At 41.8% G+C, this 23,409-nt stretch overlaps 1 protein-coding gene across 5 annotated transcripts in view; it reads right to left on the bottom strand.

Annotated features, from left to right (window-relative positions):
* The window catches only part of kif21a (kinesin family member 21A), a 76,023-nt gene that overhangs the window by 27,846 nt on the left and 24,768 nt on the right, over positions 1 to 23,409 (bottom strand). For all 5 annotated transcript variants that reach the window (XM_050073796.1, XM_050073792.1, XM_050073793.1 and 2 more), the window contains exons 2-11: positions 12,815 to 13,037; positions 10,613 to 10,795; positions 8,436 to 8,576; positions 8,022 to 8,153; positions 7,668 to 7,838; positions 5,723 to 5,838; positions 4,987 to 5,182; positions 4,714 to 4,903; positions 4,445 to 4,511; positions 3,988 to 4,191 (exon numbers count right to left, since the gene is read on the bottom strand). In XM_050073796.1, the coding sequence (XP_049929753.1) occupies positions 3,988 to 4,191; positions 4,445 to 4,511; positions 4,714 to 4,903; positions 4,987 to 5,182; positions 5,723 to 5,838; positions 7,668 to 7,838; positions 8,022 to 8,153; positions 8,436 to 8,576; positions 10,613 to 10,795; positions 12,815 to 13,037 (1,623 nt within the window). The remainder of the gene's footprint in view (positions 1 to 3,987; positions 4,192 to 4,444; positions 4,512 to 4,713; positions 4,904 to 4,986; positions 5,183 to 5,722; positions 5,839 to 7,667; positions 7,839 to 8,021; positions 8,154 to 8,435; positions 8,577 to 10,612; positions 10,796 to 12,814; positions 13,038 to 23,409) is intronic.

Below are 23,409 nucleotides of genomic sequence, written 5' to 3'. Positions count from 1 at the left end.
CAGAGGGGGAGGGAATATCACCTACTTGGCGGAGGTCTGCACTCTCTGAGTGCTTTTCTAGTTATTTAAAGTGTTAAGGAGAGATCAGATTTGCTACGTCAGCAGAGACGGAGTCTTGACAACTGTAGCAGAAAGTTTAAGACTGTACTTTAACTTCTGATAAATGATCTTGATCTCTTGTTTTTTCTTCTCTAGAATCAACAAATAAGTTGTTATCAAATCAAATCACGTTTATCTATAAAGCACATTTAAAAACAACCAGAGCTGACCCAAGTGCTGTACAGAACATGTGAGTCAACATCAAATATCAATTAATCAAAGAAATCCGCATAATGTAGTGCAACAAGGACCAGTTAAGGGCAATCAAATGCCAGGGAATATACATGAGTTTTTAGTTTTGCCTTGAACATAACTACAGTGGAGGCACATTTGATAGAAAAAGGTAAAGCGCTCCACCGCAAAGGCCCGATCCCCCCTGCCCCTTGACTTTAAACGAGGGAGCCAGGAGCAGCTGGTCTGAGGATCTGAGAGGTCTGGGGTTGGTGAGGGGGCACAGGAGCTCAGAGATGTACTGGGGTGCCAGGCCATGTAGGGACTTGAAGACAAACAGTAGGATTTTGAATTGCAGTGCAGAGATGCCAGGACGGGTGTAACGCTTTCTCTCTTTTTTGTGCTGGTTATTAGTCTGGCAGTGGCATTCCGCACCAGCTGCAGACGGGACAGAGAAGACTGGTGGATGCCAGTGAGTTGCAATAATTGAGGCGAGAAGAAATTAGGGCGTTGGTGACGGTTTTCAGATCTGTAAGTGAAAGGAATGGTTTGACTTTGGTGATATTTCTGAGATGGAAAAAGCAACCTTTGACCACGGCGTTGATTCGTTTTTCAAATTTGAGTGATGATCAAATATGACACCAGTTAAGACATGAAAACAAAATTTATTATCTTGAGATAACGAAACTCATGATCTGAAGGTAACTGCATTAAAAAAATACTAATAGCAGACACAGCCCCTCTCGGCTTCTGGAGTCACATCCATTTTTCGGAGCTTTTGCTGAAATTAAAGTTTTAGAAAAAGGCAGAAAAAAACTGACTTCACCTTCTTCTTCATGATCTAGAATTAATGTTTTGGGCAAGGATTTAGCAAAACGCAAGCATTTATCAGGGGACATGTTACCAAATGACATCATGTTGAATTAAAGGTAAAACTGCGAAACACCTTGATCACCAACAGCACAACGTCACTAGTTCAATTCCAGTCAGTGACCCAGAGTTTCCAGTGTCTGTTTTTACAGTTTGTTTTTGTTTTGTTTTGTTTTTACTGGGAAAATTGAGGTTTCACATATTTAAATTTCTCTGGTCATAATGTCCGGTAAAAAAAAAAAAANGTTTCCAGTGTCTGTTTTTACAGTTTGTTTTTGTTTTGTTCTGTTTTTACTGGGAAAATTGAGGTTTCACATATTTAAATTTCTCTGGTCATAATGTCCGGTAAAAAAAAAAAAAAAAATCTTCTGATTGACGCCTCTGATTTTAAAAGGACACTTTGCTGACTTGAAACGGTGCCTAGCCTCCACACATGGCGCCTGCATGTGGAGCTCCCCGCTCATTGGCTAGCAACGTTTGCCAGGTGAAAAGAAACTCGTCATCATTATTGTCATCCGGCGGACTTGTGTTCCAGGATGGGTGGGGAGCTCCAGACGACGGCAACATGTATGTATGTATGTATGTATGTATGTATGTAAGTAAATCTGCTGACAGGACTTGTTTTATTTGGATTACGGTGTGTGCAAAAGTACAGAAGTGTATTGCATTCACAAATAAAAAAAGCCCTGTTTTTCTGAGTATTTTTTGTTTTTCGGAGTAATTTATTTTCTTTTTTTTTGGTGTAATTTTTTCTCTTTTTCTAAATTTTTTTTCTTCTATTTTTCGTGGTGTTTTTTTCTGTTTTTTTTTTGTGGTATTTTTTTCTGATTTTCGTGGTAATTTTTTTTCCTGAACGAGGAGACGAGATACTTCAAAATCTCGCGAGAAGCTCCCACCTGGCACCTGCAAGTGACCCCTGCATCCATGGTGACTCCTGCTCATGGATGTAATTTGCATCCGTGCTCCTGCTCCTAGACAGTTTCAACTACGGGATCAATAAGGGTAAGGCACGTAATTAGTTACACACAGGGTATGATAATCTAGCTATGTTTTCCACTGCATCCTTCTAGTGTAGGCCTATCGCTCAGTGTAACAGGTTAGGTTAGTAACAGGTTGTAACAACGTTAGCTGACAAACGTGTGTGGGCATGATTTCAGTTGTCAGGTAACGTTGTTACAACCTGTTACTAACCTAACCTGTTACACTGAGCGATAGGCCTACACTAGAAGGATGAACATAGCTAGCTAAAAAAAAAAAAAACAGAAAAAAAAATACCCTGAAAAACAGAAAAAAATACCCCGAAAAACAGGGAAAAAATTACTAAGAAAAACAGAAAAATAAATAAATCACTCCGAAAAACTGAGAATATTACTCAGAAAAACAGAAAAAAATTACTCAGAAAAACAGAAAATATTACTCAGAAAAAACAGGGCTTTTTTTTAAGTATCTCGTTGCCTCGTTCAGGAAAAAAAAAATACCACAAAAAAACAAAAAAACAAAACAAAACAGAAAAATAAATAAATCACTCCGAAAAACAGAAAAAATGACTCAGAAAAACAGGGCTTTTTTTATTTGTCAAGTGAATGCAATATGCTTCTGTACAAAAGTGCCTTGATGATGTCATTCTGTATGCAGCCTACCTATCAATTGTTTTTACGCTCATTAAGCACAGATATTATCTGATCAGAATTCTCCCACTGGTCTGAGAGTCACACACTTTAACCTTCCAGGACACGTTCACCGGCACCAGTTTTTTCTAATGGAAACCTGCGATGACCTTTGTTGCATGCTCCCCCCCCCCCCCCACCTGCCTTTTCCTGTCTCCCTCCTCACTGTCAAACTGTCCAATAAAGTGAGAAATGCCCCCCAAAATCTTAAAACAAAATAAAATCAATAACTAGAGTGTTCTTGATCCTCGATCTTGCATTGAAGATCTGTCAGAACACTTTCTAGTTCCAGTTTGTCTGGACAGTCAGTAAAAACATAAAACAAAGATGTGATAGAAAGCAGGATGATGTGAGATGGGTCAAAGAATGAGCGGAGGGTTCACACACAGGATCTAAACAGATACGAGCTTTTTACAGTGAAAATAAAGTGTTTTAATGAGGGGGGGCAGCCAGTCTCACTCCAGGTGGGAAATAGTACCTGCGCAACGTAAATTAAACATTAAAGTAAAATGCTGAGTCAGGGTAAGCAGAGGATGGTGAGGGGGGGGGGCAACAGGAGGGTGGAAGCTCTGACAAACCTGGCGTCATCAACCTCTTCCACCACCTCCTCCCTTTCCTCCCTCTCTCTCTCCTCCAACAGCTGCTGGAGTCTTCAGGGAGGGGTGAAGGGTCAAACGACAGAAGGAAGCAAGAGATGAACGGAGGAGGAAGAAAGAATGGAGGGAAGAATGATCAGAGGAAGCTCTGCACTCACAAAAACTCCACCCACTGTATCATCCCCCACCTCAGCTCCAACCTGGACCTCTGATGCTGCTCATTTCTCATCAGGTTATTCTCACAGTGAAACTAAAACCACGTTATAAACATCAAGTGTGCAGGTAATTCATTGTTTCATGTCTGTAAATGATGCACATTAATTATTTAAGCATCTTTTAGCTACGTCGTGTCTCAGTTTACATCATGACTGAAGGTCTCTTTAAATATTCATGTTCCAATGTACAAAGTGTTTCTTATTCAAATAATCAAACAGTCAAAGTGACTTCTGGGTGAAGCAGGCGGTGATGCGCCTTTGAACAATGTTGAACGTTTTAAAAATCTCACAAAAAGTGACGTTCCAGTTTGAAACTTTTTCAGAAAGTATCCACAGTCAGATTTTAGACGTAATTTTTAGTCCTCTTACCTTTTCTTTTTCTTCTTCTCTCGTTTCTTCAGCTTCTCCAGGTCTTTCTTGGCGAGTTCGATGATGTCAGAGGTCTCCTTTTCAGGCGCCAGCAGAGTGGAGGAGAAGGAGCCGGGTCCTCCGTACAGCGACTGGCGGTTGGAGGCACGAGACAGATTCTTCCTCAGATTCTCGTTCACAGCTTCACTCTCCAGGAGTTTGGCTCTGATGGAAGAATCCAGGGACACAAACAGGAAGATCACACGTGACCCAGAGCAGAGTACAGGTGTTCTTGAGATATCGCGTTCACAAGAATGGGACGGACGGACAGGCGTATGGGTGTATGTACGGACAGACAGACAACCCGATAACAAAATGGCGCAGAGCCATAAAAATGGTTGACCCTGATGGAGTGAAGATGTAGAAATGAATCGGGGCACAGTTTGAATTTACTTCATCTCCAGTCGCAGATTTTTACCTGAGGTCTTCAATCTCTTTGATGTAACCTTGAATCATGTTTCCTATTTCTTCAGTTCCACCTTCACCTGGAAGACAATCAGGACACTTTAAAATGAGACACAGGGAGAGACAAACTAAACATGTCTGTCCTGTATCGTGACTGAGCCAAGAGCAGAATCAAACACTTCACATCAGAGACATAAGAATAAAATAATTATAATAAAATGTGGAATATTTATTTGCCAATAATTAAAGAAAGACTTGATGAACGTGCAGGTTTGAACCAACCTGCCCTGGCGAGCGCCTGGTTGGCCTGGTCACTGAGCAGCTGGGTGAGCCGCGCCCTCTGGGCGTCGATGGTCTCCTGCATGGCCTTCACTCTCACCCTCAGGTTGCTGTTCTCCGTCTGCAGCATGGAGTTCTCGTGGAACATGTCGCTGAAGCTCTCCACGCCGTCCTCACCCATCAGGCGTTTACCCTGCAGGGAGGAGGAGACAGATCAGAAGACGACACCTCCCCTCGACATGAAATATTCCCTGCTTCATTTATCAGACTCCTCACCGTCTTGTACTCCATCAGCTCCATCTGCAGCCGAGCGATCTCCGTCCTCAGAGCGCTGATCTGCTGGCTGGCCTTGTCCTGGTTCACCATCACCTTGTTCTTGATGTTCCTCGCTCGGTTGGCGTACTTTAACGTGTTCAGCGTCTCCATGAAGTCCCGGTCAGACGGGCTGATGCAGGCAATCATCACGGTTTGGCTGAAGAAACAAGGAAGCACATGTGTAATCACATTTTTATTATTATATATATATATATATATATGTATATATGTTTATACTGCAGAGGTTTCATTTTAATTCTTATAATTCACTGTTGGCTTTTGATATGTGGAAATATCAGCGAAAATATTTTGATTTCACTATAAATGACTTTCAGCTTCTTAAAAGATTAAATTATTCTGAATTTTCTTCCAGTTCCTCACCAACAGATGTAAATATCAATGATTGGTATGCAGTGTTATTGATTGATTGATTGATATTCCCTCCTGCATATGCTTTACTAAAAACTTTATCAGTGTCTTTATTGTATCATTAATGATGAGAAAGACATATTTTATACTTTATATTAAAGATACTCTTTATGTTCCTTTATTCTGCAGTTGATTCCTGTGTTGATTTCATTACAACAGGTTGTCAGGTAGATTTCCTGTTTCCCCTCTGAGACCTCTGACCACTGAGACTTCTCTGGGCTCACACTGCCTCAGATGGTAATTGTGATAGAAATGTGAAATCACCGACCTGTTTCCTCCCAACGAGTCCTGCAGCAGTCGGGTGAGTTTGGAGTCTCTGTAAGGCACATGTGACGACCGCTTGCTCCGGTCACCCAAAGCACTGATTACATTCCCCAGAGCGAGCTGCAGCAACACAGACAAAAAGAAAGACGAGAAATGTGGTGATTTAACAGTTTACTGACAGCTTTTTATTCCATCACTGCTTTTTGGATCATTAACCAAATAAGTCTGTTTGTAAAGTGTTAAAAGTTTTTAGTCTGATGGTTTTCACCTCAGTCAGGCAGGTAGGAGCGAAGCTGTACGATGTAAAAGAGCCAAAGAGCATCACATGCAACAAATGCGTTTACTTTATACTAAAATATCTTCACTGGCTCTCTGTTGATTTTAGGATCCTGTTCAAAACTCTCATCCCTGCACCAGATTTGTATTTTATCCATATTTTGTGAATTGTGATTCTTTGTTTTGTTTGTTTTTTGTGTGCATATAGTTTTGCTAGTTGTGCACTTTTAACTACGCGGCTCACGCAGTCACTTTGTCTTCTGTTTCCTTTCGTGTTGAATAATGCTCTTATGGAGCACTCTGTGACCTCTGTCTGTGAAACGTGCCATATAAATAAATTTGACTTGATTTAACACAACTTCTTATTTTCCTGGTGATCCATGTGTAAAGTTTTATATTTTTACCACTAAATGTATCACCTGTTGATTTTCTCCACCTGGATAAACATCTCAAAACACTACAGGAAGTTCAGTGAACAGAGAACCCTGCAATGATGAGGATAAAGACAAATACAGTTCTTCATGTGATTTAAAATACTTATTGGATTACAATATTGGCTTTTTTGCCGTTATCCAATATGCCGATATGTAACAACTTTTTGGCCATTAACTGATATCCATATATCCACTTTTTCCCGCCTAATTTCAGTGATCATCAAGCCTCTTCTGTAGATGAATTAACATCATATTATACATACAGACTCTTATTGTGACGGCCCACCAGCAGATGGAGACATGACATACTGTCCAGTGTCTGTAATATTCATTCACTGTGTAAAATAAGAAAAAGCATATTGGCCGATTTTGATAGTTCATTTTAAAGCAGATATCAGCCGATACTGATGACGTACTGATATTATTGTGCATCCTTACTTAAAATGTGTCCTTCCTTCATGAAAACACTGCAGCTAAAGCTCATTTAGCCTTTCATTGCTGCAATCAACACGTTGAAGCCACAACAATTCATCTATTAATGGATCAGTTGTCTACTATTAAACTCAATGCAACTTATTTTATAATCAATTTATTGGTTTGAGAATTTTTTTAAGGGGAAAAAAAAGGTATAAAACCTGATTCCTGCTTCTTAAATGTGAATATTTTCTGGTTTCGTTACTTCTCTATGACAGTAAACTGAAGAGCGTTTGGTTTTGGACAAAACAAGTAATTTGAGGTCGTCATGTTGGGCCTTGACGTTTTTCATGATTTTAGGTTAATATAGAAAATAATCCACAGATCAATCAACAGTGGAAACATCCCTTAGCTGCATATTAAAAGCATGCCACTCACAGGTTTAATAACAAAATATGTGGGGGTTTTTAAAGATTATTTTTATGGCTTTTTTTTGCGTTTATTAGACAGGATAGGATGAGATTTTGAATCAGGCCCACCACTACTGCAGGAAGGACATGGCCTATGTACACGGGTGTACACGGAGCACCTGCTCTTCCAGCTGAGCTACTGGGCGCCCCGATATATTGTATGTTTGTCCTTCCTCTGCACTGTATTTTTCTGTTCCAGTAGTGGATGATTTTTGAGGCTGGACAAGTATAAAATTGAGCCACTAGATGGCGCTCACGCTCTGGTTATATCAGCAGCTCTTGCTCTGACTCTACAGATCCTGCAGCAGTGACCCAGAGGACAGAGAAGAAGAAGAAGGAGGAGGAAGCTGCTCACCAGTCCACAGTTGATGGAGATGCCCTCTTTGGCTCGATCGCCCGTTGCTCCAGTTCTCTTCAGCCTCTCAGAACCAGCCAGATCCACAAAGTGGAACTTGGCCGTCAGCGTCTCATACTCGTCCATCTCAGAGTTTCCGTTGGAGACTCTGTTGTCAGTCTCACTTTCTTGCTGAGTAACAATGACAAACAGAAACACTGTTAGTGACACAGACATACAGGACACTGCAGGAGCAGCGTGTTACGGGGACAGCGTCAGTTTAATTTCTGACAGCAAACTGGTAAAAAACTGAATCCCTCTGTGGCACAAGTCCTGTGTTCATCATATATATTTTTAGTGTAAGTCTATACTAACATTGTCGGAGGCACAGACGCGAACTTGGCACAGGTGGATGGTGAAGATGGCGTGGGATCGAGAGCTCTGGACGTTCATCTGAGTGCTGGCTGTGGTGCGAGACAGAGCGCCGAGCTTCAGGCACTGCATCATCTGAACAGGTGAGAGAGCTTTAAATATTAACACACAGGTCGAACTCTCTGTGATGCAGCGGGGATAAAAAACAACAACTGTAAATACTCTCAGGCGTTTATGAAAGTAAACATCAGAGCAGGGATGAATTATATATGAGTCATAACGAGAGTGTTGGTAAAGACCCTGCGGTGGCACAGAGGTTCACGTTCAGCAGCGCAGATACATTAATAAATATTCATTACAGTCATCAATAATGACAGTTACTAACACACACACACACACACACACACACTTGGTTACCTCGGCCTCGGAGGACACGGTCCGTGTGGTCACTCCCACGGTGTAGATCCCCCCGGTGGCGTCTTCGTGGATCTTGATGTGAGATTTCTGTTTCATGTCTCGTGTGGAGTCGAACAGGTCCAGAACCTCCTCGTTATAAAGCTGCACAGAGACAACACACACACACACACACGAAAATGGTTTTAATCAGGCAGATACAGGACTTTAAATCATGGATTAAATCATTAACATTCACAGAGGATCTGTACGGAAGTTTTCACATTTCAAAGAATCATTTTACAAAATATATTAAACAAAAACAGGAGACATGTCATGTTTTCTGGGCCAAAAATTCCAACCATATTAGCAAGAGATTGTAGCTGAGATTCACAAGATACTTGGAATGGATTTAGTCTATTCATGTATTACGTTATACCTCAGAAAAATACCTGAAACTGTCCCACACAGAGAGAGATATTAATTAAAGACACTTTTGACAAAGAGATAAAACATAACTCGCAAATACTTATGAGTTGACCCTCCAACATTGGTCCAACGGTTGGGGATTATAAACCAAATATACTGCATGAAAAGACTTTTATCTATTTTAAGGCTTGAGCTCCAGAAATGTACAAAATATTGGGAGAAATGGATTGTGTAGTAACGCCACAGAGAAAAGTGTGACACTGTATGCTGAGATGAAAGAGGAAAAATGTGCTGTGATTTGACTTCGTAACACCCGTCATGACTTCTTATTCTTTGTTTCTTAACCCATTGAAACCTGAAGTGACATCACTTTTCTTGTGCTGCTTACAGAAACCTTTCACAAAGATTTTTAAACCTTTAATTTGTGTGATTTCTTTTAAAAACATGGGGGGAAAAAAGCAATGAGCAACTGGGTAAGACGTGTCCCACAAATTGCAAAAAATGAACAGATTCAGAAAATTATTTAAAAAGAAAAAACATTTAAAATGAACAATTTAAATTTATGTTGTTAAAAATATTTTTTAAGCACTTTCCCCAAGTCAATTCTTTGTTTTTTTTAACTGTCTTTCTTTCTGTCTTTTTACTAAGTTTTTCTTCAAAGTCTTGCAATTTTTTTGGGTCATTTCTTCTGTCACTGCTCTTTGCCTTCTTCCCATGTTTTTGAAAGAAATCAAGCCAATTTCCTCGGAGGTTTCAAAGGTTAAATAAAAAAAGACTTATAAAAAAAACCTCACAGAATATCTGAAGGTTTCAAATTCAAAACATTTGAGAACTCTGTATCTTGACTTGGCTTTAGGACCGATATAAGAACCAAAATAATACGGCAAGCCTCCACTTGTTCTTTATTTTAGTTCTCACTGGCTGATTTTTGACTAAAAAAGGTTGGAAAGAAATATTTCAGTGATCAGGTTTGATGGAGCAGTGCTAGAAAAAAGACAAAAAGGCCAAACATAATTCTGTTAGTGTCAGACTGAAGTATCTGTCTGACATTTGCCTTAATTAAATATAAACTCTCTGATAATCACCATCATCCAAAGAGTTTCCTCTCTGAACAGAGAATCTGTCGAACCTGCAGTGACGTCTGTTTCTCTTTGTGCCTTTTATTCAACATCTGTGAGTCCTTCACGTGACGTCCTCAACAGTCTGAATTTAATTTAAGTTTCAGTGTCTAAGGATGATTTGGATTTTTCCGAAAAGCTTTCTGCATCTTGATAAACAAAATCTGAGGAGACATGAACAACTGTGGTGTAAAAAACAAAAGGTCAGATTTGGAGAATCTGAGCAGTAACTCAGTTTCTGTTGGAGACAGTTTTGTGTCTGAAACTATGTGACCGTTTGATTCCTAACCGCAGCTCATCCAGTTCCAGGTCTCCTCCTGGAATCTGAGCACTGCCACAGTCTGACGGAGCGCCACAACTGTCTCCTCACATTATTCCTGTTAAGTGCTTCCTGTCTGGACTGACACCCCTCCTCACACCTCCTCACCCCCCGATGACAGCTGCTGCTGTTCAATTGTCAGTGTGGATATTTTCATGTGATGGAGCGCTGTTGTCGCAGCTTGTTAAACGGGGAGTGTCAACAATGAGCCTGACCCGTGACATCTCTGTCGAGCCTGCTGCTGGTGGGAGACACATTAGATTTTCTTTGCTTTATTCAAAGCAGGTAAACTACTAAAAACATGATGGATGAAGCAGTGATGGCGGTGTGCGTACCTCCAGGAACTGGGCATTGATTTTAAACTCAGGTACGGGGCGTCCCTGCTCCTGGGCGGCCTGACGGCGCTCCTCGATGCCCTTGAAGAGGTGGTGGACAGCGCGTGGGATGATGCCCAGCTCCTCGTCTGAGATGTTGACGTCAAAGCCCGTCCCCATGGTGTACGTCTTCCCTGAACCCGTCTGGAAGGGGAGAGGGAAATACGAACACGCTGTTAATGGAAGTGTGACGAAACAATACTTCTACACAAAAGTATCCCAATACTATGCTGTATCCATTTGGTGTCAACAGACTGAGAAATGTCCACATGTATTTGACCTTATGGTGTATTTCTCCTGCGCCCTGTAAAGAGCACTTTGTGTATCAGCTTTTAAAAAGAACTTTACAAATAAAGAATCATTACTGTTGATTCATTCTGTCATGTAGAGTTCTGATTTACCTGCTTTTAGTTTGTGTTTCCATCTATTTTAATGTAGTTTTGACCTCCTTTATTTCCCAGAATGCCCTCTGATATCCCCTGAGATGACCTCACTGTATTTCCCTGGGGGCTGTGCACTCAGTCAAAGAGCTGGTTTGCCCATTTAGAATTAAAGGAGGCTTCTGTCTGTTTATTTAAAGAATGTCGCAAACTGAGTTGATTGTCAAAGAAGATATTTCTAACCATTCACCTGAACTTTACTTTGATTTTTGATTTAGCACAAAGAACAAACCAGTTTAAACTGACACACAGCAGACACCACAGTCCCTCTGAGAGGTCAGAGTTTGTACTTCCTCCTCTTCCTCATTTCCTGTCTGTTTCTATCTGCAGCCTCACCGGGCAGCGCTGATGTGATGGAGGCGAGCGGGTCGCTCTAAATCTAGATTAGTCCCTGTAAAACTGCAGAGGCAAACAGGTCTGACCCCAGCCAAACCGACAGCACTGTGTGTGTGTGTGTGTGTGTGTGTGTGTGTGTGTCAGAAGTAGGCCAGCAGTGTGTGTGTGTGTGTGTGTGTGTGTGTGTGTCAGAAGTAGGCCAGCAGTGACAGAAGCTGTTACTGGGGAGATATGGGTTAATATGGACTCACATTAAAGATGTATAGAGGTGCGTGTGTGTGTGTGTGTGTGTGTGTGTGTGTGTGTGTGTGTGTGTGTGTGTGTGCGTGCACTTTGAATCATGTGAGTGCCATACAGCAGGAGCTCCATCACCACGGCAACCTAAGCTGCAGGGAGGTACAGGAGGAGGAGGAGGAGGGGGAGGGACCATGAGGCCCAAACTTGCATGTTATTTCCATGAGGTGAACTCAATGAAAAGAGGGAGGAGGAAGTGACTGAAGGAAAAGAGGAGCAGGGCTGCTTGATGTGATGATATTTATATATTCATTCTATTTCAGTGTGTTCATACTCATGTTTGTGATACAGTCATTTAAAGTCCTGTTTTCACCAAGCAGTTCAGTTCAGTTCAGTTTGGTTCACGTTTTTCCATCTCCACAGTGAAAAGTTGTGGATGGTCCCAACAGAAGCGTTCCTTAGCGTCCCCATGTTTGGTCCCCCCTCTGTTGGGGTACCTAGCACACAGATCTGGTACTAAAAGGTGGAGCTAGAAACCCTGCAGTCTGATTGGTCAGTAGAGGATGGTCACTCTGGCCGACTGCCGGCAACTTTTAAGGTGGAACGTTTACTTGTAATGTTACTCAATGCATGAGTTGATGACGTGAATCCATCAGCACACCTTAAATTTCACTGTGACAACTTTGACCATCACTTTAGTTTCTATATGACACACACTTTTAGTAATGACTTTAAAAATATAGATTAATTTGAAGCGGATTATGTGAAGGTCATATATTCTAATCCTCACTTTATGTACTGTAGGCACAGACAGAGCCAGCTGTTTCCTCCTGTGTCCTGTCTTTATGCTGAGCTAAGCTGCAGAAACTGCTCACTGGCTGCAGCCTTATAACAATGGTAACAACGATCTTCTCCTCTGACTCTGAGCAAGGCAGCCAATCAGTATATTTCCCAAAATGTGGAACTAATCCTTTAAAAACTACAGTTGGACAAAAACAAGGTCACAGAGGTTCAAATTCCACAACAGGAGTCTCCTCTGCTCTCCTTTCACCCAAATGTCAACGTTCTCACACACAGAGCTCATTCCTCGACATCCACCCGGCTGTAAAGCACCGTCAGCACTGCAGCTGTGACACCGAGGACAAAGACTTGCCTGTCCGTATGCAAAGACGGTGGCGTTGTAGCCCTCGAAGCAGCCCTCGATCAGCTTCTCTGTGCAGGTGGTGTAGATGGAGTCCTGCTGGGAGTCCATGTCGAACATGTAGTCGTAGGTGAAGGACTTGTCTTTGCCCAGGATCACCTGCGGCTCCCCGGGCATCACGTACGTACAGATGTGACATCCCTCGATCTTCTCTCGGGCCAGCTGAGGACGAATCCTGCAACACACATAGAAACAAAACATGAGGAATGAGGAAGTACACTTCCTGACCACTTTATTAGGTACACCTGTACAATCTGATGCAAACAATTTGTACTGTACATGTACCAACAGTCCAGCTCTAGAGCCTCTTTCCAGATTTTTTCAAAGACAAGACAGTATTAGAGTAATAAGGACCAGCGTGAATGGCAACTGTAAAATATCGTATCATAAAATTTAGGTCCCGACCGATATGGATTTTTTGGGGCCAATGTCGATTCTGATATTATGGAATAAAAAAATCCGATAACCGATATATTGGCCGATTAAATTTTTACGTTTTTCAACTTAAAAAACCCCGAATTACCTGCTTTTGATGGCTTAAATATAGTTCAAACACTCGTTACAAAGATATAAATTGAAGGAAGAACATTTTACTGTTTTCAAATACTTTCATTATCAGAAATTGTGTGGAACTGGGGCGTCAGTAGCATAGTGGATAGTGCCAGCGCCCCATGTACAGAAGCATTGCCTCGCTGCAGCGGCCGCGGGTTCGAATCCGGCTCGCGGCCCTTTGCTGCATGTCAGTCCCCACTCTCTCTCTGTCTCCCCATTTCACCTTCTGTCCTGTCAATAAAGGCAAAAAGCCAATAAAAATAATCTTAAAATAAAAAAAGAAATTGTGTGGAACAAGCAGCATACGAACAATTTGAACACAAAATAAATCAAAAACATGATGTGCAAAGAGGCAGTAAACCTCTGGGTATTAAAATAATCATGCAAAGTCTATATGAATTAAGACATTCACATGTATGTTCACAGCACCAGAGTTCTTCTTATTATTGCCAATTTAACAGAGGTTGGTTATAGTTCAAAAAGTAACACAAGGACATCATTTTTTTTTTTTTTAAAGATATTTTGCCTTTAATGGACAGGACAGGTAAGTTTGGGGGGGGGGGGGGGGGGGGGGAGACGTGCAGCAAAGGGCCCCGGGCTGGACTCAAACCCGGGCCGCTGCGGCAACAGCCTTGTACATGGGGTGCCTGCTCTACCCACTAAGCCACCGACGCCCCAAGGACATCATTTCTAAGTAAAACACCATATTCCCTGCATTTTATTAGTGATGAAAATATAAGTTTTAACAACGGCCAACTTTTGACCGATTGCCGATTATTCTCTAATGGCTATAATCGGCCGATTAAATCGGCCGGCCAATAAATGGGTCGGGCCCTAGTAAAATTTAACTTGGACAATCAGCTTCTTCCATAAAGGGCTGGTAACTCTGAAACACATCACCGACTGAAATCAAACTGATCACAGATTTAAAATCCTTCACAACAAAAGATCAAAGGCTGGTTAAAAGCAAATCAGAGCTGGAGCCACACTCAAACGTCTACAGGGTATTAATGTAAGTGTTTTTGTGTATTATTGTATGTGTATTTTAGTAAATGTATTGTGGTATGTGTATAGTGGTAGGTCTACTGTAGTCGATGTATTGTAGGACATGTTGTGATATTTGTGTTGTGGTCATTTTTACTGTGGGGTGTGTACTGTAGTGTGTGGATTGTGGTTTATGTATTTTATTGTGCCATGTTTACAGTGTCTTGTGGTTGTATGATGTTTTAAACTTTATATTTTTAATAGCATTGTAGATCTACATGTAAAAGTCCAACTAGGGACAAGACTTGAAAAAACACATCAGTCTCATACTCTGTACTGGAACTATGTTAAACTGCATCGTCCCTATCAAATAAAAAATAAATAAAAATGCAGAACGTGATGATGTCACGGTCAAGCTGACCTTTGACCTTTTGGATATAAAATGTCATCACTTCACATTACTGTTTCACATTACTGTTAGACATTTGTGTGACGTTTTGTCAGAATTACTGTGTGAATTCTTGAGTTATGACCAGAAACATGTTTAGAGCAGCATATTCTAATCCACGGCTATTGCTTAAAAAACATTACCATTGAACCCTTGTGGTTCTGAACTGGACTGCATCATATTAAAATGTGTTTCCAATGTTTATCTACGCCTCCTGTTTGTAAGTGGGACGTGCAAAACATTAGAAACACCTCAACATCTTTTGAAAGCGCTGCAGGGATTCCTGTTGAGTATCAATGATTCACATGAAATGTAAATATGCTGCAGCAGTTTAAAAGCTCATCTGAATACAAACAGGTTTCACCAGCAGCTACAAACACAACCTGTTTACTCAAGGACACATTAACAGGACGTACAGTTACTGTAGCTGCTGAAATGTGCTGTACAATCACTGCTGTGGGGATCAAACCTGTGGATCACTCTACAATCCTTTCACCATGCTGATGAATAAGTCGGCACAATCATGGAGCTCCTTCATTAAGAAGGAAACTGGAGACAGACACATCATAATTACAGTGCTGCATCTGCATGTTTTCGACTCTCAGCTCAGAGTCAAACTTCCTTCAGATGTAAATTCTGAAACTGTAAATCTAAAATGTTATTTTGATTAATCCTGAGTCACAGGAACACGCTGAGCTTGTTTTTGTAACTGCAAACATTTTCATCTGCTGCAGATGTTCAGTTACTGTGCAGCAGAGTCTGCAGGGTTCAACGTCGTAATCTGACCCAATACTTTGTCCCATAAAACCTGCCAGCTGGGTTAATATGTACTCATTTAGTCTGTCTGTCTGTCTGTCTGTCTGTCTGTCCGTGTGTCTGTCTGTCTGTGTGTCCGTGAGTCTGTCATGAAGCTGAAATGCTGCATGTTAGTAAAGCTGCACCGACAGACTGAAATCTGTCGGGATTAACTCGTTTACTGTGGACATGAGAGGAGAAAGACAGAGAGAGACAGAGGCCCTGTGGGCTGCAATGAAAGTGAGCATTTATTTCTTTAGTGAAAGAAAGATGGTGTATCCAACAGTATAATTCAAGGACACAGACAGTAGAAACAAAAGCACAACTTCACCACATTATCCCGTCATCACAGTCTAATACAAGGATCTAATTACAGCCTCATCAGTTTCTAACATCTTGACAGTATAGGTTGAAAATAACCCCCATCCTAAATTTGATAAAGACAAAAAAAGGCCTGACAACAGTTACAGCCGTTATAAGCTGTAAATATCTATATCAATACTGTTGTATTTTAACCCTGACAGAAAGTCTCTTTAAGCAGGTTAGAATAAGACTTCCATTATTCCTCACACACACACACACACACACACACACACACACACACACGCACACTGGGGAGCAGCTCAGTTAGAGCAGAAGTCTCCTGCACCCTCTTATTACACTCAGGACATTTATTGAATCAGTACATCAAACTTGTGTTTCAGGCCCTCCAGTCGAGCGTCAGCTGCTCAGACATGATGAGAACATGAGAACTCACAGTCTGAAGGTCTGCAGGGACCGAAACATTAGTTTGATGTACTGATTCAGTATCTTCCAAGAGCGCTGTGCACAAATCTTCTTTAGTACAAGACACAGAGCTGTTCTACTTTTAACCTCGTGCTTCATTAAACATGTTCTAACGTAATGGTTATCAAACCTAAACCTCCAGCAAGCACCACAACACTGCTGTTGTCCCATCACAGCAGGAACTGAAGGAAGGAACTGACCAATGACAGTAGATTATTGAGGGTGTAACGCAGCAGCATCACATCATCATCTATGTTCTCTTCACTCTGTGGTTAACTGTGACTGATCTTTCAGAGAGTATGGCTCTGTGGTTTCAATCAATCAATCAATCAATCAATCAATCAAACTTTATTTATATAGCACCTTTCATACATCAAAAATGCAACCCCAAAGCGCTTCAAACAAACTCTCCTCATGAGTTCAGCTCACAAACCGGCCTGAAAGAAAAGCACCTGACAGCGGCCCTGCCGGCCTCTCTGTCCTCTGAGGATAAGGGCCTCATTGTGCCTCTGTGTTCAGGGGGAGAACAATGCTGAGAGGGGAGCACAGAGCGGCCATTGTGTCCGTCTGTGTGACACTGGATCCCGGCGCTGACACCAACGCCACGGCTGCAGGATTACATGGCTGGACGGAGGCAAGGGAGGAGAGGTAATGTCCTGCTGGAGGTCATGGTGTGTCCGCAAATAACTAGTCAGTCGAATCAGTGATGAAAACTGCTCTTTATTCATCTCCTGGCTCTTTGTCGTAACACTCAGTGTTGTTACATTAACTCTCAGGCTGCTTGACTCCTGGTTGATTTTAATGTTGGTCACTGATGAGATCCATGCTCGTTCCTCTGTTGCACTTTGTCTTGAAAAACATCAAGAAACCACCTTTATCGTACGGTACTGATACAGCAGCAGACAAAACTGTAAAAACTTAACTTGACAAAGGTTTTTTCATATCAAAACATTTAAGATTTTCCTAGAGCAATATGGCCGACCCGACTGCCTCGAACCTTCAACCGCTGCTGCTGTTTTGTTTTGTTTTTTCAGCTGTAACCTGGTGGAGTAAAGTGAAAGGGGGACAAATGAGGACAAAGACCAGGTGAGACGAAATGCAGAGTGTTATCATGCAGCCCGACCAGCTGTGTTCTGAGTTACTTATAAGTTAGAGAAACATTGTGTGCAATAGTCCACCTTCCACCTTCTCTCCCCTTTCTATCACTCTCTAACACACACATAGCAGCACTACGTCTTACTAAAGCAGGTTTGGCTTTGGGTGGTCTCGTCGCATCTCGTCAAAGCTTCAAATATTGAGTCAAACAATGCAACATTGGATACGGTTACATGATGGCTTCTCATTCAGAATGAAATAAATCTGAATGAAATCATTCGGAATTAAAGTTTTTCCAGGTAGTTTACATGAGAAATATTCATTCTGAATGAGGGTTTACATGGGAGATCAGTTTAATCGCCTTTATTTGGGTCTGCGCAAGGTTTGGGGCAGGGAAGGTTTCTGATTGGATAGGGGGCGGGGCTGATGTTACGTGTTCACGTTTACCAGAAGAAAACACTGTAGTCCTCGCTCCAGATAACAAGATGCTTGACGACGCCGTTCTTAGTGCCTTTTTCGGGCTTGTTTTGCTTATATTCTTGAAGCAGCAGTACGACAACAACCTTGTTCTGCTAATGCTTCATCTGTTGAGGAGGAGAAGGGAGGTAGAAGGTCGACGAAGGGAGATAGAAGACCGTGTTTTGGCATATGGAAACCGGTGAGTGCAACGAGCCCGACTGCTCTATCTCAGCCCGCTGCTATGCCCAAAAGGGCAAGGAAACGAGCATGCGCAGAAAGACCGGAATGAACTTAGAGAGGAATGAACGTTTACATGCACACAAAATTCTTTCATTCGGAATGACAAACGGAATAAACCACCCCCTTTAATCGGATTTAATTTTCAATCGGAATGATCGTTTACATGACCACTTTTAATCGGAATGGCGAATGAAAATTCCGAATGAAATTGGAATTAAACTATCCATGTAAACGTACTGATTGATTTGCGTTTCCTTTACCAGTTAAAGTGTGCCAAGTTGTGCCACAATTCAGAGAGTTGGCGAGTGATTACAACAGACATGAGGAGAGTGGAAGTCTTTACAATGGATGCCCCAGATATATGCCAAATCATCTGGCCAAACAAAATCTCCAACCTTCAACTGCACAAGAAAACAGGTAGCCGGAACATCATCAAGGAAATCACACACAGATGTTTGAGATGGCTACAGTGTATGTCACGTGGTGAGAATGGAACAGGGCTGAGAGTCACCTTAAGATGGACACCACCACCACCAGGCACAAGAAAACCTGGGAGACTCAAAACCACCTGGTGCACAACTGTGACACTGGAGCTGTAAAAGATGAGCCTTTCATGGGGGGAGGTGCAACATATACATTTATGACATGACACACGAACCTTCAGATGTAATTTAACACAGCGTATGTCATATATATATTCAATGACTGCAGCTCATTAAAGTGATCATGAAGACAAGATGTTCCAGGGGTGGATTACTGCACCATCTCTGCAGAACAAACCAGGCCAATCAAACATCTCTGTGAGTCTGTCTTCAGTGTAACTAACCAGCCTTCAGGCAGGAGTGGGAGGAACCGTTTGGCATGAGACTCAAAAGAAATTCACACATACTGCGGAGTAACAAGACAAAGAAACAAATCTCCTCAGTTGTGTTCTACTGTTTGGATCTCACCACGCTGTTGTTGTAATGTAGAATAAATGTGATCTCAGTCAGAAAATCAATTATCTTCCATGTCAAATTCACTGGTTTTAACCAATTACATGTTTCTGTGGACTCAGAAATCTAATCCTCTCCAGTAACCACATGAGGGAGGGGGGTCTTTGTTTCAGATCATTTAGCTCACTAATTGGGTGTGTAATCCTGTCTGTTTCTCTCCCACAGCGCCGTCACACCCGGGAATCTGATGGATTTTTCCAAATTTACTCTCTTTTCATCTGCATGTAACCAGTGAGACGCCTCACTGTACCATCAGGATTTAAGGGAATATTTGTTTCTCAATAATGCAAACATTAATATTACATAGTTTAGTCTAAAATAATTTTCTGATACAGGAAATATATACCTTCTTTTTTTATTTTTAGGCTTATTTTTTACAAGATGTCAGTGACACTGTGAACTGATGTCAGAAGTCTTCAGATGTACTGTGTTGTTGATATGAACACTGCTGCAAAATTCAAAATGAAGGATGACGAGTGTATTTTCAATGAAAACAGTCAGTTGCTTTTTTTAAAACATATTTGAGGAAAATCAAGAAAATATTCTTCTTATTATTAGGCGGAGTCATTAGTTGCAAGTTACTCTGACTCACTGCATTTAGACTGTGGCTGTAAACCTGCCATTGACCAGCTATTTAGGCAGGAAACAACAACAACCTCCAGCTAACAACCTACACTAAATGTCAAGTTTTGACAAAGATTTGAATCGTGCATTGAGGCATGTTGCTTTTCTCTTTGGGGGGATTGTAATGGTTTACAACAGTAGAAGAAAAGCCGTGAACACACCTCAGAAAAGCCCAAACTCCATCTCACAGATGCCCAGATGTTGATTTGTCACGTTTTAACTCTGGCAGCGTGTGCCGCTGACACTGACCTCACAACTGTACCGATCTGTTCAACTTCACATGAGCGTCTGTGATATCACTGTAATAATGTTCTGCAAAAAGTCACACATAGTCAGCAAATCGTCTGAGGTTTTAATAGGTCCTGTGAGTTTTTTTTCCAGAGCTCAAGTACAGTCAGGCTTCAGTCTGGCTGTCAAAAGATGTTTGTATTTTTTTCAGTAAAAGCTGAATCAAATGGTTGATATACGTCTGTTAAGGCCAAAACACACCAACAGCGAACATTGCGCATCAAAAAATATGCCCCTACTACTTTCAATGTACGTTTTCTTTTACAAAGAATCAGCCATTTTCATGACTGACTTCCGACACTATTTTGCAAGGGAACAGTTGCTGCATCCTGGGCTTAGCTCCGCCCAAGACGACTGTGATTGGTTTAAAGAAATATAAACAGGGCAGAATAGTTTTCCTTTACAGCAGTATAATGATGTGTGAGACTTTTCTCTGGCACTGACTCAGCGCTGTGAGACTAGCTGTAGATTTCTTTTATAAAATAAAAGTGAAACACACTGTGTTTAAAAAAGGAACATTCATTTAAGTACTGGTGGAGGTGGACATTTTGTGTTGGTATAATGTGCACATTCTGACAACAAAACTTTAAGACTTGACTGAATTTAGCCAGATTAATAAATCTGACTGATTATCTTTAATAAATATTAAAGTGATCTAGTTTGTAAAAAAGTAAAATGAGAGTAAACTGAGCAGCACTGTATCAACAGGAGTCATGACGAACAGCTGCGGTGACTCGTCTATTTTAGGAGTTCTAGACTTTGAGCGCTACAGGGGAGGAGCCGAGGTCATCAAAGTTCAGGTGAGGGTCAGGGTCAAGGGTCATGATGTCTCCGCAGCAGAGACACGATGTCTGGCTGTCAGTTAGTGATTCAGATAAACACACAGGGGGTCCAAAACATGGATGTTTAAAGAGACCTCCAAATGTTCATGGATCAAATCCTGATAATGAGACCAGTCATTTCAGGGGGTTGTGAAGCTCAATAAATGTATCTACTGATTTACAGACGTCTCTTTTGCCACGTAAGTCTATGGGATAAAGTCTTTCTCGGCCGCAAGGCATCTGTCGTACCTGTCAGATTTAATTACTCTGTTTGGCCACTAGAAAACTGGCTTCAAAGCCCGGGGCATTTTCCGGGGGCAGAGACAGACATTTAAAGGGACATTGTGTAACATTTTCAGTTGTTTATTGGCAAAAATCGATGTCTGCATTCATAAATATGTCATCATTGGTGTACTATTACCTCCACCAATAATCTGACTTATTCTCGTAAAAGGAGAATTTCAGATTTGTTGGTACATTGTGCGGGTAAGTCGTTTGGGGGGTTCCATAATGTTTCGCCATCTTGAGAATACATCCGCCAGCAAGGGACATACAGCACCGCCTTCGGCATTTTCGTTGAGAGCCAGGCCAGCGCTGCGTGACTGAGAAGCCGAAGGAGAGGAGCAAGAGTCCCTTTGCTACTACCCCGGCACTACTGCAGCATAACAAAGTCCCACTCTTTCAGCATAATGCAGGATCATGCATATGCAGCATCACAGGAAAGCGCCAAGGGGAATCAAAAAGGCAACGTGACCGGCGAATCCAAAAACGAGGGTCAACATCAGGGTAGCCTTTCCCAGGTGGAAGAGCTGCTGAAGGAGAAAGGTAATGCAATCACACGCCAGTGATGCAAGGAGAGGGATGAGGTGTGTGAGGTTGAGCCACTTGTCAGTTGTCAAAAGACAAGACGTGATTGGTTTGTTTCGATTTACACCAGCCCCAACAGAGAGAGCCAGCATGGTGAGGAGGGGGTTTGTCAAATCGCGTCGCGTGTGTCTGTGTAGGAGCCTGAATGAATACTCCATGAAGTATCGGATGACATGGTTTCATCAATGTCATCATAGCTTTTTGGTGCACAGCGGCTACCGTTGTTGCAATACGCATTTGAAACAGTGAGGTGCTAGAGTGCGCTATCTGTTTGAATGCAATATATGATTTCAACGTTAGATGGGAGAAATTCCTACACACCGTGGCTTTAAGGCTGTATATCACACTGACTCTCAACTAGGGCTGGGTATCATTTGAATTTTATCGATTCCAATTCTGCTTATTGATTCTGATTCTTGTCGATTCCAAGTTTTGAGTCCAGTATTGGGAGGGAAAAAATAAAGAAAATGTTTTTATTCTCGTGTTAACTCAACAATCACAAAGTAAATACAAAAGTCTGATCCACACACAGACGTGCATTAAAATTGTTGTGAATGTCAAACTTCACTTATTGAACCGATGGTGATTGGAGCCTTGACTGATGCTCTGATGCCAAAGTGAACCATGTGCCAACCCTGCTCTCAATATAAACAGTTTGGACTCACGTCTGTCTCTAAAAAACATTTAAAGCACAGCAGTTCTAAATGCTTTGTTTTATCTGCACTTACTAAAATTCACAGCTCATTTCTGAGCTGCTGGTGTTCAGCTGTAAACACTGGATCACACCCAATCCCGCTGCCACACCTCCCCAAACCCTCCAACCCCAGTCAGACCTCCTTCTCTCTGCATTCAATAAATCATGGAGGGAGGAGTGAAGGAAACAGAGGTGTGTGTCTGTCTTGAGACTGCAGTCCACGGACTCCCTTCAGCTGCATCTGCAGCTACAGCTCTCACCCAAAATGAGATTTACGATGTGGAACAGAGAGATGGAACCAAATAAATGCAGCTCAGAAACTTAAGAAACTCTTATTCTCATCATATCTGGTGGCATATTTGATATTTCTATCTAAGGACAGACAAAGAAGTCGTGCCTCTGACACTACATTATGTCAGGCCTTTCATTATTCTGTAATTTAAGTCTCTGTTGCTTTTTATTACATTGCATTAAACTAGGTATTTGAACATTAAATTTTCAGGGAAATGAATTCTCGAGCTGATGCAGCTCTAGTTCTTTCACAGTGATTTAGTTTGTGCATGACTTCATCACTGTCTGCAGACAGAGCGCCGTACTGCAGAGAACCTGGCTGCTGCTTCGATAGAGGAGGAGAAACGATTCAGAGCAACCTTTGTTCGTGCACACACAGCCAAAAATCAAAGTCACACACACAAAAGCTGAATCTCCAGCCCCAGCGGTCTCTGCTGCAGACTGGAGAGTAAACAGGACGATCTTTATGTGAGAGATTCTGCTGAGGGCAGCATGCGGCTGCTTCGATGATGTCACCTGCCGCTGAGCTGCCCACTCAACTTTAAGCAAAACGTCTCGCTGTCCTTCACAGAGGAGACAATTAAGCCTGTGTGAAGGACAGAGGGAGA

This window comes from Epinephelus moara, chromosome 20 (assembly GCF_006386435.1).
Source record: "Epinephelus moara isolate mb chromosome 20, YSFRI_EMoa_1.0, whole genome shotgun sequence".
NCBI classification, from domain to species: domain Eukaryota; kingdom Metazoa; phylum Chordata; class Actinopteri; order Perciformes; family Serranidae; genus Epinephelus; species Epinephelus moara.
This window is presented reverse-complemented; position numbering and strand designations above follow the sequence as displayed.